This window comes from Haemaphysalis longicornis, unplaced genomic scaffold (assembly GCF_048455015.1).
Source record: "Haemaphysalis longicornis isolate Haplotype H1 unplaced genomic scaffold, Haemaphysalis longicornis Haplotype H1 scaffold_1, whole genome shotgun sequence".
In the NCBI taxonomy this organism is placed as follows: Eukaryota; Metazoa; Arthropoda; class Arachnida; order Ixodida; family Ixodidae; genus Haemaphysalis; species Haemaphysalis longicornis.
The window spans coordinates 242,502,222-242,515,047 of record NW_027526203.1 but is presented as its reverse complement, the minus strand read 5'-3'; the positions used below and the strand labels follow the sequence as shown (position 1 = coordinate 242,515,047).

Genomic DNA, 12,826 nt, shown 5'->3' with positions numbered 1-12,826 from the left:
ATATATATATATATATATATATATATATATATATATATATATATATATATATATATATATATATATATATATATATATATATATATATATATATATATATATATATATATATATATATATATAATATATATATATATATACAGAATTGGTAAGGCATTCGAGAACTAATCGAAAGGCGTGGGTTCGGTCCCCACTCTGGGCGCGTGTTTTTCTTTCTTTCTTTCTCACGTAATTAATAAAAATTAATAATATTGTAACGTCACTAACGGTAATAAATAGTCTAACCACTCCCCTATGCCTTCTTTGGCGTTGTAGACTGCCAGCATTTCTTTCTGTATATATATATATATATATATATATATATATATATATATATATATATATATATATATATATATATATATATATATATATCTTTTTTCTTTCTCCGCAAAGCGAAGCGACTCTTTAATCCATTCACAACGGCCTGATGTCTTCCAAACGTAACTCAAACGTGTAGGCGACGTTTATTACGGATGGCGGCCAACTGATAATAGTTTCTTCTTATGCAGCCCAGCTTAACTAGCACCGACAACCGAGTGCTAATGCCCATTTCACGGGCTTCGTCACGATTTTTTCGTTGTCTTTTTTTTTTTGTAGGTGGAGTTTGCAAAATTGCAGACAAAGGGAGTCGTTACCAAACCGGCGCGACATACAAAATTCTAATCTTACGAAATACCAAAACCCGGATTCGTGTGGCAGAAATTAGCACAGTTCCAATCCTATCATACAATCATACTACAGGTGTACTTAATTTTAAGGCGTACCATTCTTTGCCGAGTACCCTCACAGCCAGGACCGTGTAACACCCTGAATTACCACCTTTAATCGTTATAACAGCGTAAATGGAGATCATTGGTTGAACAGAATTTCCAAAAATCAAAAATTAAGATAATTATTTAAAAAAAAGCGAAAACGGCGAACCGTGTAACGCCCTGCATTTCCACAAAAAGGCAGAGTTCGCGGAAGTTCCACCAATAAAGGTTATAGTAGCGTAAATGTAGATACTGGATCAAACAGAATCTAAAAAAACAGAAATTAAGAGAAATACAAAATAGACAAAACGGCGAACCGTGTAAATCCCTTCATTTACACAGAAATGCAGATTTGGCGGAAGCAACACCTGTAATCGTTATAGTAGCTTAAATGGAGATAATGGGTCGGACGGAATTTAGAAAAACCAAGAAAATTGGCTGTAAAGAGCTCCCACTCTAGACAAGCGGCATAGGAATGCTACCCGTAAGTCGACAATTCTCTGAATTTCCGCAGATTTTTTTACAAATTTTTATGACTACTCGTTTCACGTTTCGGCCTAAGAATAGTAAACAATGGGCGGTATAATATCGTCCGTGTTAAGCTGCAATGACTAATTATTTATATTCACCAGTAACAGGAAACTGAGCGCAGTTACAGTACAAAATTCCAGCCGACAAATGTCGTGTAAGTAGAATGAAGCTGCATGTGTCCGAAGGCGAATTACACTCGTTAGCCGGAGCTATGCCCCTCCCGTAGATACACAAGTTCGATGCGAAGCGACACCATCCTGACGCTTTTCCGACTCAACTGTAGCCTCGTCATTATGCGTATAAAGAACAAAAATGAAGATTTCCCTGCGGCATAGGCAGGTTCCACGTGCTTGGGAACTTGCGAATAAATCAATCAATCAAAGGTTTATTTGTTCCAACACAAGGTTGGGGTTATATCAGGCGAAAAGCAGTTGCGTACTGCTTGAGGGTGACTGACGACCCTTGTTATTTTCCACCCCACATTTCACGCATACCTTTTCGCTTGAAGTTGCAGGTGCCCCGTGCTGTCATTATCCACTCAGTGAGCGTTGCGACGACCACCGCGAAGGCCAGGGTTCCCAGAACAGCCCTAGGAAAGTGCAAAAATTCCATTGATAACGACTGTAGTAAACTCTAAAAACTTCACCGCACTCTAAAAGTTATATGGCTCAAAAATGGGGTCTCCGCTGGTGTATCATCGCTCAATGATGTTTTGTATTGGGAAAAACGTGGTGTGCGCAGTGGTATTACCTACAAAGTACGAGCAAGAAGTTTTGCACTGCGGTATGTCATGGGGCGGGCCACATTTCTGATTCAAGCTGTGTCGTACATTGTTCTCCGTGAAATTAGCGCCCTTTTAGGCAATATATCAATTAGCTGCATTGCGGTGAAGCAGACGCACGGCTGTATCCTAGTGTACTGCCTCTGCAAAACTGGGCGCCACTCACTCACACTCACACAGAAAAATATATAACACGAAAGTGTTTTATTCCAGGATCCACAAAGATTTCACTGACGTCATATCCGTCACGGAAGTGACGCCAGTACAACGATGTAAACGGCCTGTAAAGGGTGCACCCGTGTATACAGTATATTCTTTCGGGGAAGCAACCTTTGGTACTACAGAGTACGTTATACTTAAGGTTGTTCGTTTTCAGGTTTTATATTTTGGCACGAAGGTGTATTATGCGGCGATACCCCAAGATTTCACTGAAGTCATATCCGCCACGGAAATGACGCCAGTACAACTTTGCCGAAGCGACCCGCCAACAGGACGTCGCTCGCCAAGCACACCCACAAAATAGCTGCCGACCCGCAAATCATTCTCACCTGCAGATTTCGCTAAACATTTCACTTTCGTGTTTCATGATTCATATGACAGAGGAATTTTCCTTACGCGCTCACTCACACTCACGCTCACCAGTCGCCTTGACCACACTTAGTCACTCGCACTCATGCTCACTACACGCCCTCCGCCACTCGCACCCACTCGCGCTCACGCTCACCACTCACCGGGACTACTCGCACTCACTTGCGCTCCGCTTACCGCTTGCCGTCACCACTCGCACTCACTCGTGCTCACGCTCAGCACTCGTCATCACCACTCACAGTCACTCACGCTCACCATTCGCCGTCACCACTCCCTCGCGCTCACGCTCACCACTCGTCGACTCCCCTGGCACGCGAGTGTGTGCAGCAGACCCTCCATGAGTCATGAAACCAAACAGTATTAGTGCATTACGGCGTCAGAAGGCCATCCAAATCATATTCCGAAATCAACAAGCCACCCGAGAATTAATTCTAGGATGCCCCATAGCAGGAGCTCACTGACGACATATTTCCGAAGCCAAAAGCAATCCCGCCATTAACAACCATCCCAGCGAGTGGCTCCTGCGTCGAAAAGCGAACAGCGAGTACAAGCGCAATAGTGGCGCTCACCGTGGGAAGCCCCGCAAATGGCGCGAGTAGAGCGAGTGCACTCGCGAGTGGCGAGCGGGACTCACGGCGAGTGGCACTCGCACTTGCAGTGCTGAGTGGGGCTTCCCGCGATTTGCTCTCGCACTCGCGAGAGGTGAGTGGGGTTCGCCGCTAGTGGCGCTCGCACTCGCGAGAGGTGAGCGGGGCTCACTGCGCGTAGGGCTCGCACTCACTCGTACTCACACCCGCCAGTGCAAAACAATGGCGAGGCTCACTTACCCCTCACTCTTCAGTGGTAAGTGTGGGGCGTGTGAGTGCACTCGTGAGTCAGCCTGCCGACCTATGCTGCCAATAGAGACCTTAAACACGTCAGTATGTTCGAGGTGTTGTTTATTGCGATAATAGGTACTATTTAACCGAGTCCGCTAACAGGAACAGCAGGAATGAAATATTATCAATGAGAAATATTTTGTCTTTATTCAGAGTGACCGACGAATTCTTTGTAGAATATAAGGATTACCCTCACGGGACATTTCATGGTCAAGATTACTTGCGGAAATGTGACGGCCAGTACCCGCCGCGGTGGCTCAGTGGCTAAGGCGTTGCGCTGCTGAGCACGAGGTCGCGGGTTCGATTCCCGGCCGCGGCGGCCGCTTTTCTGATGGAGGCGAAAAGCAAAAACGCCCGTGTGTACGAGATTTCGGCGCACGTTAAAGATCCCCAGGTGGTCAAAATTAATCCGGAGCCCTCCACTACGGCGCGCCTCATCGCCTGCGTTGCGTCGGCGCGTTAAACCCCACAATCAATCAGTGACGGCCAGTGACTTCTTGCTTGCAATTGCTCAAGTCACCACTACGACCTCCTTACCCCATAATGTCAAGTTAGATTGCCTACAATTTTGGTTACCGTAAAGAGAGAAACTATTGTTTGAAGTCAGTGTCAGTGACCAAAAACCTAAACAACTGGTTCCCTCCATGCACACGCACGCATACACACGCACTCACGCAGGCTTTCAAAAATAGTTTAGGCGGAATACTAGACACGCAATGCACGCATGAAACGGCATGTCACTTGGAGAGAGCAATCTGCAGGAGGAAAGAAGTGTGACGAATGCTTACATTGACGCAGCCTGAAGCTTGGTAACGCTCTTCGGAATGTTCGTGCGGCACCCTTTGACCGTAGTGTTGAACCCGTACTGACCAAGCACTGTAAGCAAAGGGGAGGACAAAAACAAGAAGATAACGCTGCAAGCCAGTACAAGTCTGATAATAAGTCACATGCAAGTGCAACCAGGCGTTGTATCTTGTGCACGTATCTTGCAACAAACACAAGGTACAAGCTACCGTGAAGGATTCACCTGCATGTGTATCATCCCCTCGTGCGAAAAGGAGGCGCTCCTTTGTTTCAAAGGAAATTCAAAGCTTCCTCACGTTTTCCGGTAAACGCTTGGAGGTCCTGTGCCGAGCACGTTGACGGTGTGCAGATCCCAAGGCGGAAATCTGGTCCCACAAACTTGGTGTGTGTTGTCCTCGTAATCGGGTTTTCACGTCCCTGTAAAATACATCAGGTTTCGCTCCTTAATTTGTTACCTCTTGATTTCATTTGGGGTGCCTGAACGCCGATATTCGTCGGTTCGAGCGAGAGAGAGAGAGAGAGAGAGAGAGAGAGAGAGAGAGAGAGAGAGAGAGAGAGAGAGAGAGAGAGAGAGAGAGAGAGAGAGAGAGAGAGAGAGAGAGAGAGAGAGAAAATGTTTATTATGACTATTCCTGGATAGAAAGGAGAAATTATTGACGGCAGTTCAGATACGTTGTGACAAGGAATCAGTACTTTTGCCTGAAAGTTGAAACAAATTAGTTCATTAGCACGAAGAGACGCACAGGTGTCATTGGTGTAGCCCTTCTAATCTGTGCGCGGTATTTAAGCGACCGGGTCGACAGTTTTCGGATCGACATTTGCTACCACGGGAGGATACGCCACATGTGAATGTTATTGAATAAACTACTAATGAAAAACGGTGGCTTTAGACATTATACGCTGGTGTAACAACTGGACTAGGACGCTAAGAACGAAACAAAATGCACAGCAGCAATTTTATTCCTGTGAGCTCCAAGGACGGCTGTTGACGCCTCCTAGCCAACTCATTTCAGGGAAATGTTTCCCGTATATAGCAAGACACCCCTCCGGTAATTAACTTTGTAGGCTTGCTGTAGCTTTGTTAGGTTAAAACAACTTCTCATTGTAGAGCCTGAATAATGACTGCTTGTATGCTTGTAATAACTTCCACATGAACCCTTCCGTGGTGCCGTAGGACTCCCCTCTAGGTATGCGGTATCCTTCTCTCTACACCCCCCCCCCCCCCCCCGCTCACCCCCAGTTACAAAAACAATACCGATACAAACCAGTCTTCTCTAGCGGCTCTGGTATAAATGATGCCTTGCGCTCCCGTGTTTACGCTCAAATACAAAACGTAGTCCACAGAAGAGAAAATTTACATGCCCGATTGAGTTATTTACTACGCCCGCAGAAAGTCGAGTCATATTAAAAAGCGCGACATTAGTTCGTTTATATATTAGTACAGATAGCCAGCGCCACTCACCATGAGCTGTCCCACCTTCTGGAACATCCGAACAAATGATGCGAAAGTTTTGGTGGGTGGCTTGATGTGCAGGGAGCAGTACTGGCCCCTGACGGTCGGGTGGTCCTCACCATTGGGCACCTTCGTGTGGAGGCACTGCTCGTATGAACCCACGCTCACTGCGCCGCCCTCGAGGATGTTGTTTGGAACCAACCCGTTTGACAGGAGCACTGACAAGGAGAGAGGCGCAACACGTGGGGTCATCAGTGCTACCGTTCGCGCATTTCGTAATCTCTTTGTCTTTGCAACCGGATAATTTTTATTTTCCACGTTCAATAACCCCGTACAGGATGCAAGTATAGAATTTCCCTGCTTGACCCACTCAACCCGTAGACCGGTAGACCCAAATACTCCGTCCTCCGCTACTCCCTTCCCACATTTCTTTCAGTCCTTACTATTGTTTCCGCCCTTCTTCACCTCCCCACATTACATTCATGCGCTCCACTCCTCCTTTCCCAAATCTGTCTCCATACTGCGTTCCTTCCTCCCGATATGTCCACCTCCCCTTCACTCCTCCGGCTCCCTCATTTTCCGGTCGCTCGTGCCCCTTCCCTTCCAATTGCGACATCTTTCCGCGTCGCGACCTATTCTTCCCCTTTTCCTATTACCATCACCGTCTCCAATTCTTCTTCCTCCTGCCCTAGTTTTCTTTACCCACCTCCTCTGCTTCCCCGTACAATATCCTTCTTATTTACCTCTCCCTCCTCCAAGTCCCCTCTCCACTGACTGTTCTCCTTCCTCCGCTTGTCTCCTACCCCCATATTCCCCGCCCCATTCATACTTTCTCTCTCCTCCTCGCGACCCTCTTTTCCCTCTTCCTTCCCGTCTCAAATTCTCTACACACACTGATATACCTCCTTTTCCTCCTCTGTTCTCCTCTCTCTCTCTCTCTCTCTCTCTCTCTCTCTCTCTCTCTCTCTCTCTCTCTCTCTCTCTCTCTCTCTCTCTCTCTCTCTCTCTCTCTCTCTCTCTCTCTCTCTCTGCCCCCTTTTTCTCCCCAACTCCCTCTTCTCTCTAGAATCATCGTGCCCTCCTGTTTTTCCACCTCATCTCGTTCCCGACTCTCTCCATTTTTACCCAGGACCCTCCATTTCACCAGTGTCCCGTAATCTACGGGTGCAAATGTTATCGTCTTTAAAACACCGGTGGGAAACTTCGGTACACTTTTTAACCCAGGTGTAGCTTCGGTGCGTAAACCCCAATATCAACTTTTTTCGGCGTTGGTTTTTACAGATAAAATGTATTTTCAGTTATTCTGTGCCGACGTAACCATCACCCACGGTAGCAAGGTTTTGTATTTTCCCGATGTTGACAACCCGTGATTATCATCATCACTTCCGAGGCAACGGCGCTAAGGGTGGCCAAACAGAGTCAGCCACCAGCAAGAAAAACAGGTTTGGTTAAGAATGGTAATGGTGATAAACGGTAACTAATGATAAGTTACGTCCGTAGAGGCAGAAACTGCAGAAGGCAAGCCAACGCTAAATTATCGCACTGACTTTGTGTATTTGTCGGCTTTTTTTCACCAACACACTAGGCTTGGTCCTCCCCCACTACGCCTCACTTTACGGCATGCGAACCGCTCATCGGTGGATTTTTATTTGTTTTTGTTGGTAATACCTTCTTCTAACTATTTCGTAGTCCATTTGTGGGGATCACTCGGTGCCGTTTTTCCCGGGCTGTCATATTAATGCGAAGTAATCGAAGTTGCAGTGCACTCCTTTCCTGCGCTTATAATCTTCTGTGGGCGTAGCCAGAGCGAGTCAGATATCCAGACTGGGCTAACTCTACCCTTTTACAGCAGTGCATCCCGCCTACAAAACTCGTGTTTCCCATTTTCTACCCCACCTCAAACCATCCCGGCATTCGCATTAATCTCCTGCAGTGTCTACGGCCTTCTAGAGGTTAGACTGAACAAAAATAACGGCTCGCACAAATATGATTCGGCGAACTGTTGCCGCATTCACTGCTATCAAATGCCACAAACGTTCGTAATCGGAACTGAGCATCTTTTTTATACGACTTCATCTTCTGATACCACGACGTGTGGAGGGTGATGCTGAAAAGACCTGATTAGGTGGTTTAACGCGCCGACGCTACACCGCCGATGAGGTGCACCACAGTGGAGAGCTCCGTATTAATTTTGACCACCTGGGGATCTTTAGCGTGCCCCGAAATCCAGAACACGTTCGCGTTTTTGCTGCTCACCTCCATCAGAAAAGCGGCCGCCGCAGCCGCGAATCGAACCCGTGCCCATGGCATGGGCTCAGCAGCACAATGCCTTAGCCATTGAGCCACCGCGGCGGATTGCAAAGATCTGTTTCCTAAATAAAGAGCTATGAATAAGCGGTACTATCCCGGCTTTTTGAGTTAGAGCAGCGGCTTATAAATACTGGTTCATATTTCTGTGTTCACGGTTTAAGCACTGATAAGTTACGGCGGCTTTACAATATGAACTTAAGAATCTTTTTCCGTCCAAATCAGTCGGTCGCTCCCACCAACGACATATTTGCGAATAGGTTTCCGCGCGATAAATGGTAAAATATACGATGCCTGTCGGCCAAGTATTCTGCGTAATCATTGTGAGGGGTTTTATTTAGGCTCGCAGCTTGAAAGAGTCCTTGTAACTTCAGCCTATCCTGAACGTAAAGACCACGGTTACAACGTTGCGAAATGTAGTCGCTATTTGACACGCGACAAACGTAAACCGCCTCTCTGAGAATCATGTTTTTAACCATAGAGTGCATGATAAATAAAATTCACTGCGTTCCCACTTTGGGAAGAACGCTGACCAGCGAAGCTGGACGCAGTGCAAGGAGTGCACGAAACAAACCACGCGTGTTTTTAATTTGCGATTTAGCATACTTTCCAGCTAATTAGCTGAATGAAACTTGAAAGGACTTAAGTTTTATTCTAGCGGACAAACACGGGGTTGTCCGTTTCCCTCCCGCGTCGTAGGCATCTTGCTGTCGGTGTAACACACCAACCCAATCCACTCTACCACGGAGGACAGCAGTCAAGTCGCATTGCGCCGTGAGGCGTCCACTATGAAATTTCCTACCCGCGGAATTTTTTGTAGCGTAAGCTACACTGGCCGAGGTTGAGCAGTTTCGCGTGGACCCTGAAGGGCCGGGCTGCGCAAGCGCGAGGAGCATTGGATTGGATTTGGATTGGATTGGATTGGATTGGATTGGATTGGATTGGATTGGATTAGAAATCCAATCCAATTGAAGTACGGGTGCGTAGAGAATTGTGTCTGCACATTCGCCGGTCTGCGCATTCCAGACGAGTGACGTCAAAGCCGCGGCAGACGCACTGGCGCCGGCGCTTGCCGAGCTGTGCTCCTAGGTTGCGCAGTAGCCAAGTCTTACGCTGCGCCGGGGCCGCTTGATAGCCGTTTCCCATGGCTCCTGGGGAGTCATGCTGCGCATGCGCGGGGAGCAGTGACTGGACTGGACTGGACTGGATGGGAATCGGGACTGGACTGGACTGGACTGGACTGGATTGCTGAACCTTAGCTCACGCTACGTATATCCTGGCATAGCCGAGCTAAGCCACTGCTACTTTTTTTTTCGGAACGCATGCTTTGACACAAGAGGTGTAGGTTGAGGGTGTATGCAACCACAATGCGCCTGAGTGACCTGTATGATGAAATTTGGCTAATGACGAAGCCCGGATTGCGTTTTGGCTTCAACAATGTCAGTTACGCTTTAACATGGGCGACGTAAAGAAAATGGTGAGAACCCACTGTGTAAAGCGACATGGAGGACGTCATTTGTCAAATCGTTATCTAGGCAACCCAATTGTCGTAATCTGCTCCATCGGTCGCAGTAATTAGTCATTCAAGAGCAGAGTGTTTTAAATGAAAACACTTCCAAATGCCTGCCCGCTTCGACGCAACTATCCATGCGCAATATTTCTGATCAAATTGGCAGAGTAGGACAATGACGAGTTTCGGCATACGATTTGACTCGAAAAAATGTAATCTACGCTGTGACAGAACGCAATACAAGCATGAGGTTTTGCGTTGCACGCATGATCTCCCAGTGCAGATCAGGGTTCCAGAGCCTAATCGTATATCAGGTCTCGTTGTTTGTCCAAATTGCTCTCTTGCGTGTCGGCCATTTATGGGCATTGCGGTGAAGCAGGCCTGCGACATTCTTTAATGCATGCCACCACGAAAAAGAAAAAGTAATCCCGCCGCATTTGGTTCAGCGATAGTTTTCTGAATAGAATGCCAAAAAAAAAAATTCAAGGCCATTCCGTCCTGCCAGTTCGGATGACCCGCGGAGCTGTAAAGTAATCGCAACTTAGTAACGCATCGGCCCTAATGGCTTTTTTGTCGATATGATATACAATGATAGGCATACTCGCAACTGCGGGCACATTATCTGATAATGTCGAATTTCCCGATCGGAGTGACATCCCAAGACAAATGAGGTGTTTCCTTTTCAAATGAGCCAAATCCACAAACCGAAACTACGTCAGATGGAACTGCAGTGGCCAAAAGAGTCGTCGGCTTTACTCTAGAAAAGATGTTGCAAGAGAATAGGTGTGGTAACGCTCTGCAAATCCGTTGGCAGATCGTAGTTCGTATCGAAAATGAGCCAGATCCTGCTGTTGCACGAATCAAAATGAGCCAAACCTATTTGTTCAATGGAAGTTCACTTTGGCGTGTCTGTTGAAACTGTTTTGTGGGGGTTTTCAGAAGTTTTTTTTTTTTTTTTTGCTTTTTGGAGCTGGATTTTCATCAAGTTACACGGAAATGAAGAGATCGGTGACAGATCTGTCCCCGGACGTCGACGACAAAGTGAACAGAGTAACAAGAGAACGGAATGAAACAGAGATGTGAAACACTGATTTTATCTCTTCTACCCCGTCCCTAACGGAGCAAATCTGGTATCATTATTTTTTTATTCCCATATTAACCATCTAAGTACCTAACTAATTAGCCGCCACTTACAAGCCCTGGCAAATCCCCCCTCTTAGTGGGCCCGAGCCACTTCTGTGCGGTGAAGAATATAAGAACAGCTTTCTTGCGAAGCGTTTTTGAAATTTATCGCAAGGCAATGAAGAGCTTGCTTACTTCATGAGTGCCTTCAGGTGTGCCCTAGAAAATTATCCTACGGAAGAATTTGAAAAGAGCTGCTAATGCTGCCAAGAGGACTCCCCTGCTCTTCATGTGTAGTTCTACTGTTCTTGAAGCCCTGTCGCATTTTGTTTGCTTTTTAATGCCTTTTCCGCCAAAAGCCCATTGTACCATTCTTGAAAATCAGTTGTAATAAAGTTTTCATGAGAATGCCGCATCAACTCGAATTTTTCAATTAAGTATCAACCAAATCCGAACTTATCATCCTGATGTTGCTGAAATTGACCGCATATTTTTTAATTACTTGTGGCTATAAAATTCCCCTATCTGATTGACAGTGTGGCATTCAGGTCCGGTAACAAACTTTGGATTTTTTCTCAAAATCGCTTTAGGTGGATTTGGCTCATTTCTTTAAAAAAAAGCTCTTCAAATGTCTCCAAACACCTAGACCCGTCTCTTTTGAGTACGACACATCCACTCTGAAATCACCGACTACGAGCGCACGAGTACATCGAAACTGGCCCATGGCCCGCGAAAAGTCGAAGGACACCTAAGAACGTTTTAAAGGACCCAGCAGCACTTTTTTTAACTTCTCTCTAAATCCTAAGTGCTTTCAGAAGGTAGCCAACAAACACATCCAGTACTTAGAATATGAGGCCACAAAGGACCTCAGCCAAAAATTACTGGTCTATGCCCATCAGATAACATAGAAACTTGCTCAATAAAATTCTCTTTCCCGGTCTTAGCGTTCTTCATTACGAACCACTACAGGACGGAGAGGCGACGTTACCTCGATCCTCACAAATCGTCTAGCAGAGAACAGCAAGCGATTTACAGGCAGATGCAAGCAGGATCCTTCCCGCGCCCTTACCTTCAAAACAAGGTGTACCCGGAAAGGTACGACAAGGAATGCAATTTCTGCAAGATTCAGTTAGGCACGCTCCAACACGTCATTGGAGTATGCGATTTCTACAAGCCAATCCCCCCACCTCTTACCTTTCCCACTACCCCACCCCATCCATCATCCACCCTTACCGAGCGATGGGAGGCCTTGTTAACCAGCCCCGCCCTGGAAGACCAGCTCGTCCTGATCTCCAGGGGCCAGGCGGCTAGAGAAGCATATGGGTCCCGTGAAGAGGGAACCACTTCCATCGACGGCGTCTAAGAAGACGTCGTAGTAGCTCGGTTCAATAAAAGTTGTTTCTCGCTCTCAAGCGCTCGAGTTGCGTCATTCCAGCGGTGTAGCGGCTATTGGCCGGTTTCATTTCAGTTGCAGCAATAAGCGATTTCGATAGCCACTTTAAACAGAAATCCACAAAAGCAAAGCAGAAATGGAAGACGGATTTGCTGCGGCGAACAGATCACACAGTGCCGCTCGGCGCCGGCGAGAGCTATAGCTTTTACAAAGATTTCAGACGCAAAGGGGAGTGGAAGTAAGCGTCTATTGGTAGTGTCGCAGAGTTCCTTTAAAGGGACCCTGCAACACTTTCTACAAACGCTTCCACCTTTTCCTTCGCGTCTGGAAGCACTGCGAAAGCTGATTTCTGGTCGCACCAGATACGCCTTCCGTTTCTGCTTTGTTTTTGTGGCTTTATTTTTAAAGTTACTATCGAAAAGCGTTCATTGCTGCAACTGAAGGAAAACCGGCCGACTGCCGCTGCATGGCCTTCATGGCGTAATTCCAGCGCTCCAAGAACGTCAAGACCGCGAAAGAGAGAAAAATCTTTTGGGTGACTTTCCAAGTTATCTGATGGGCATAGAGCAGTAATTTTTGGCGGGAGTACTTTGCAACCCTCTATTCTTAGGTACTGGGTGTGTAGTGTGACTTCGTTCTGCAAGCATCGAAGATTTTTTTAAAAG

General features: G+C 46.6%; 1 protein-coding gene across 1 annotated transcript in view; it reads right to left on the bottom strand.

Annotated features, from left to right (window-relative positions):
* The window catches only part of LOC144158351 (nose resistant to fluoxetine protein 6-like), a 39,975-nt gene that overhangs the window by 24,210 nt on the left and 2,939 nt on the right, over positions 1-12,826 (bottom strand). The window contains exons 2-5 of the mRNA XM_077689199.1: positions 5,839-6,047; positions 4,673-4,793; positions 4,361-4,448; positions 1,820-1,914 (exon numbers count right to left, since the gene is read on the bottom strand). Coding sequence (XP_077545325.1) covers positions 1,820-1,914; positions 4,361-4,448; positions 4,673-4,793; positions 5,839-6,047 — 513 coding nt within the window. The remainder of the gene's footprint in view (positions 1-1,819; positions 1,915-4,360; positions 4,449-4,672; positions 4,794-5,838; positions 6,048-12,826) is intronic.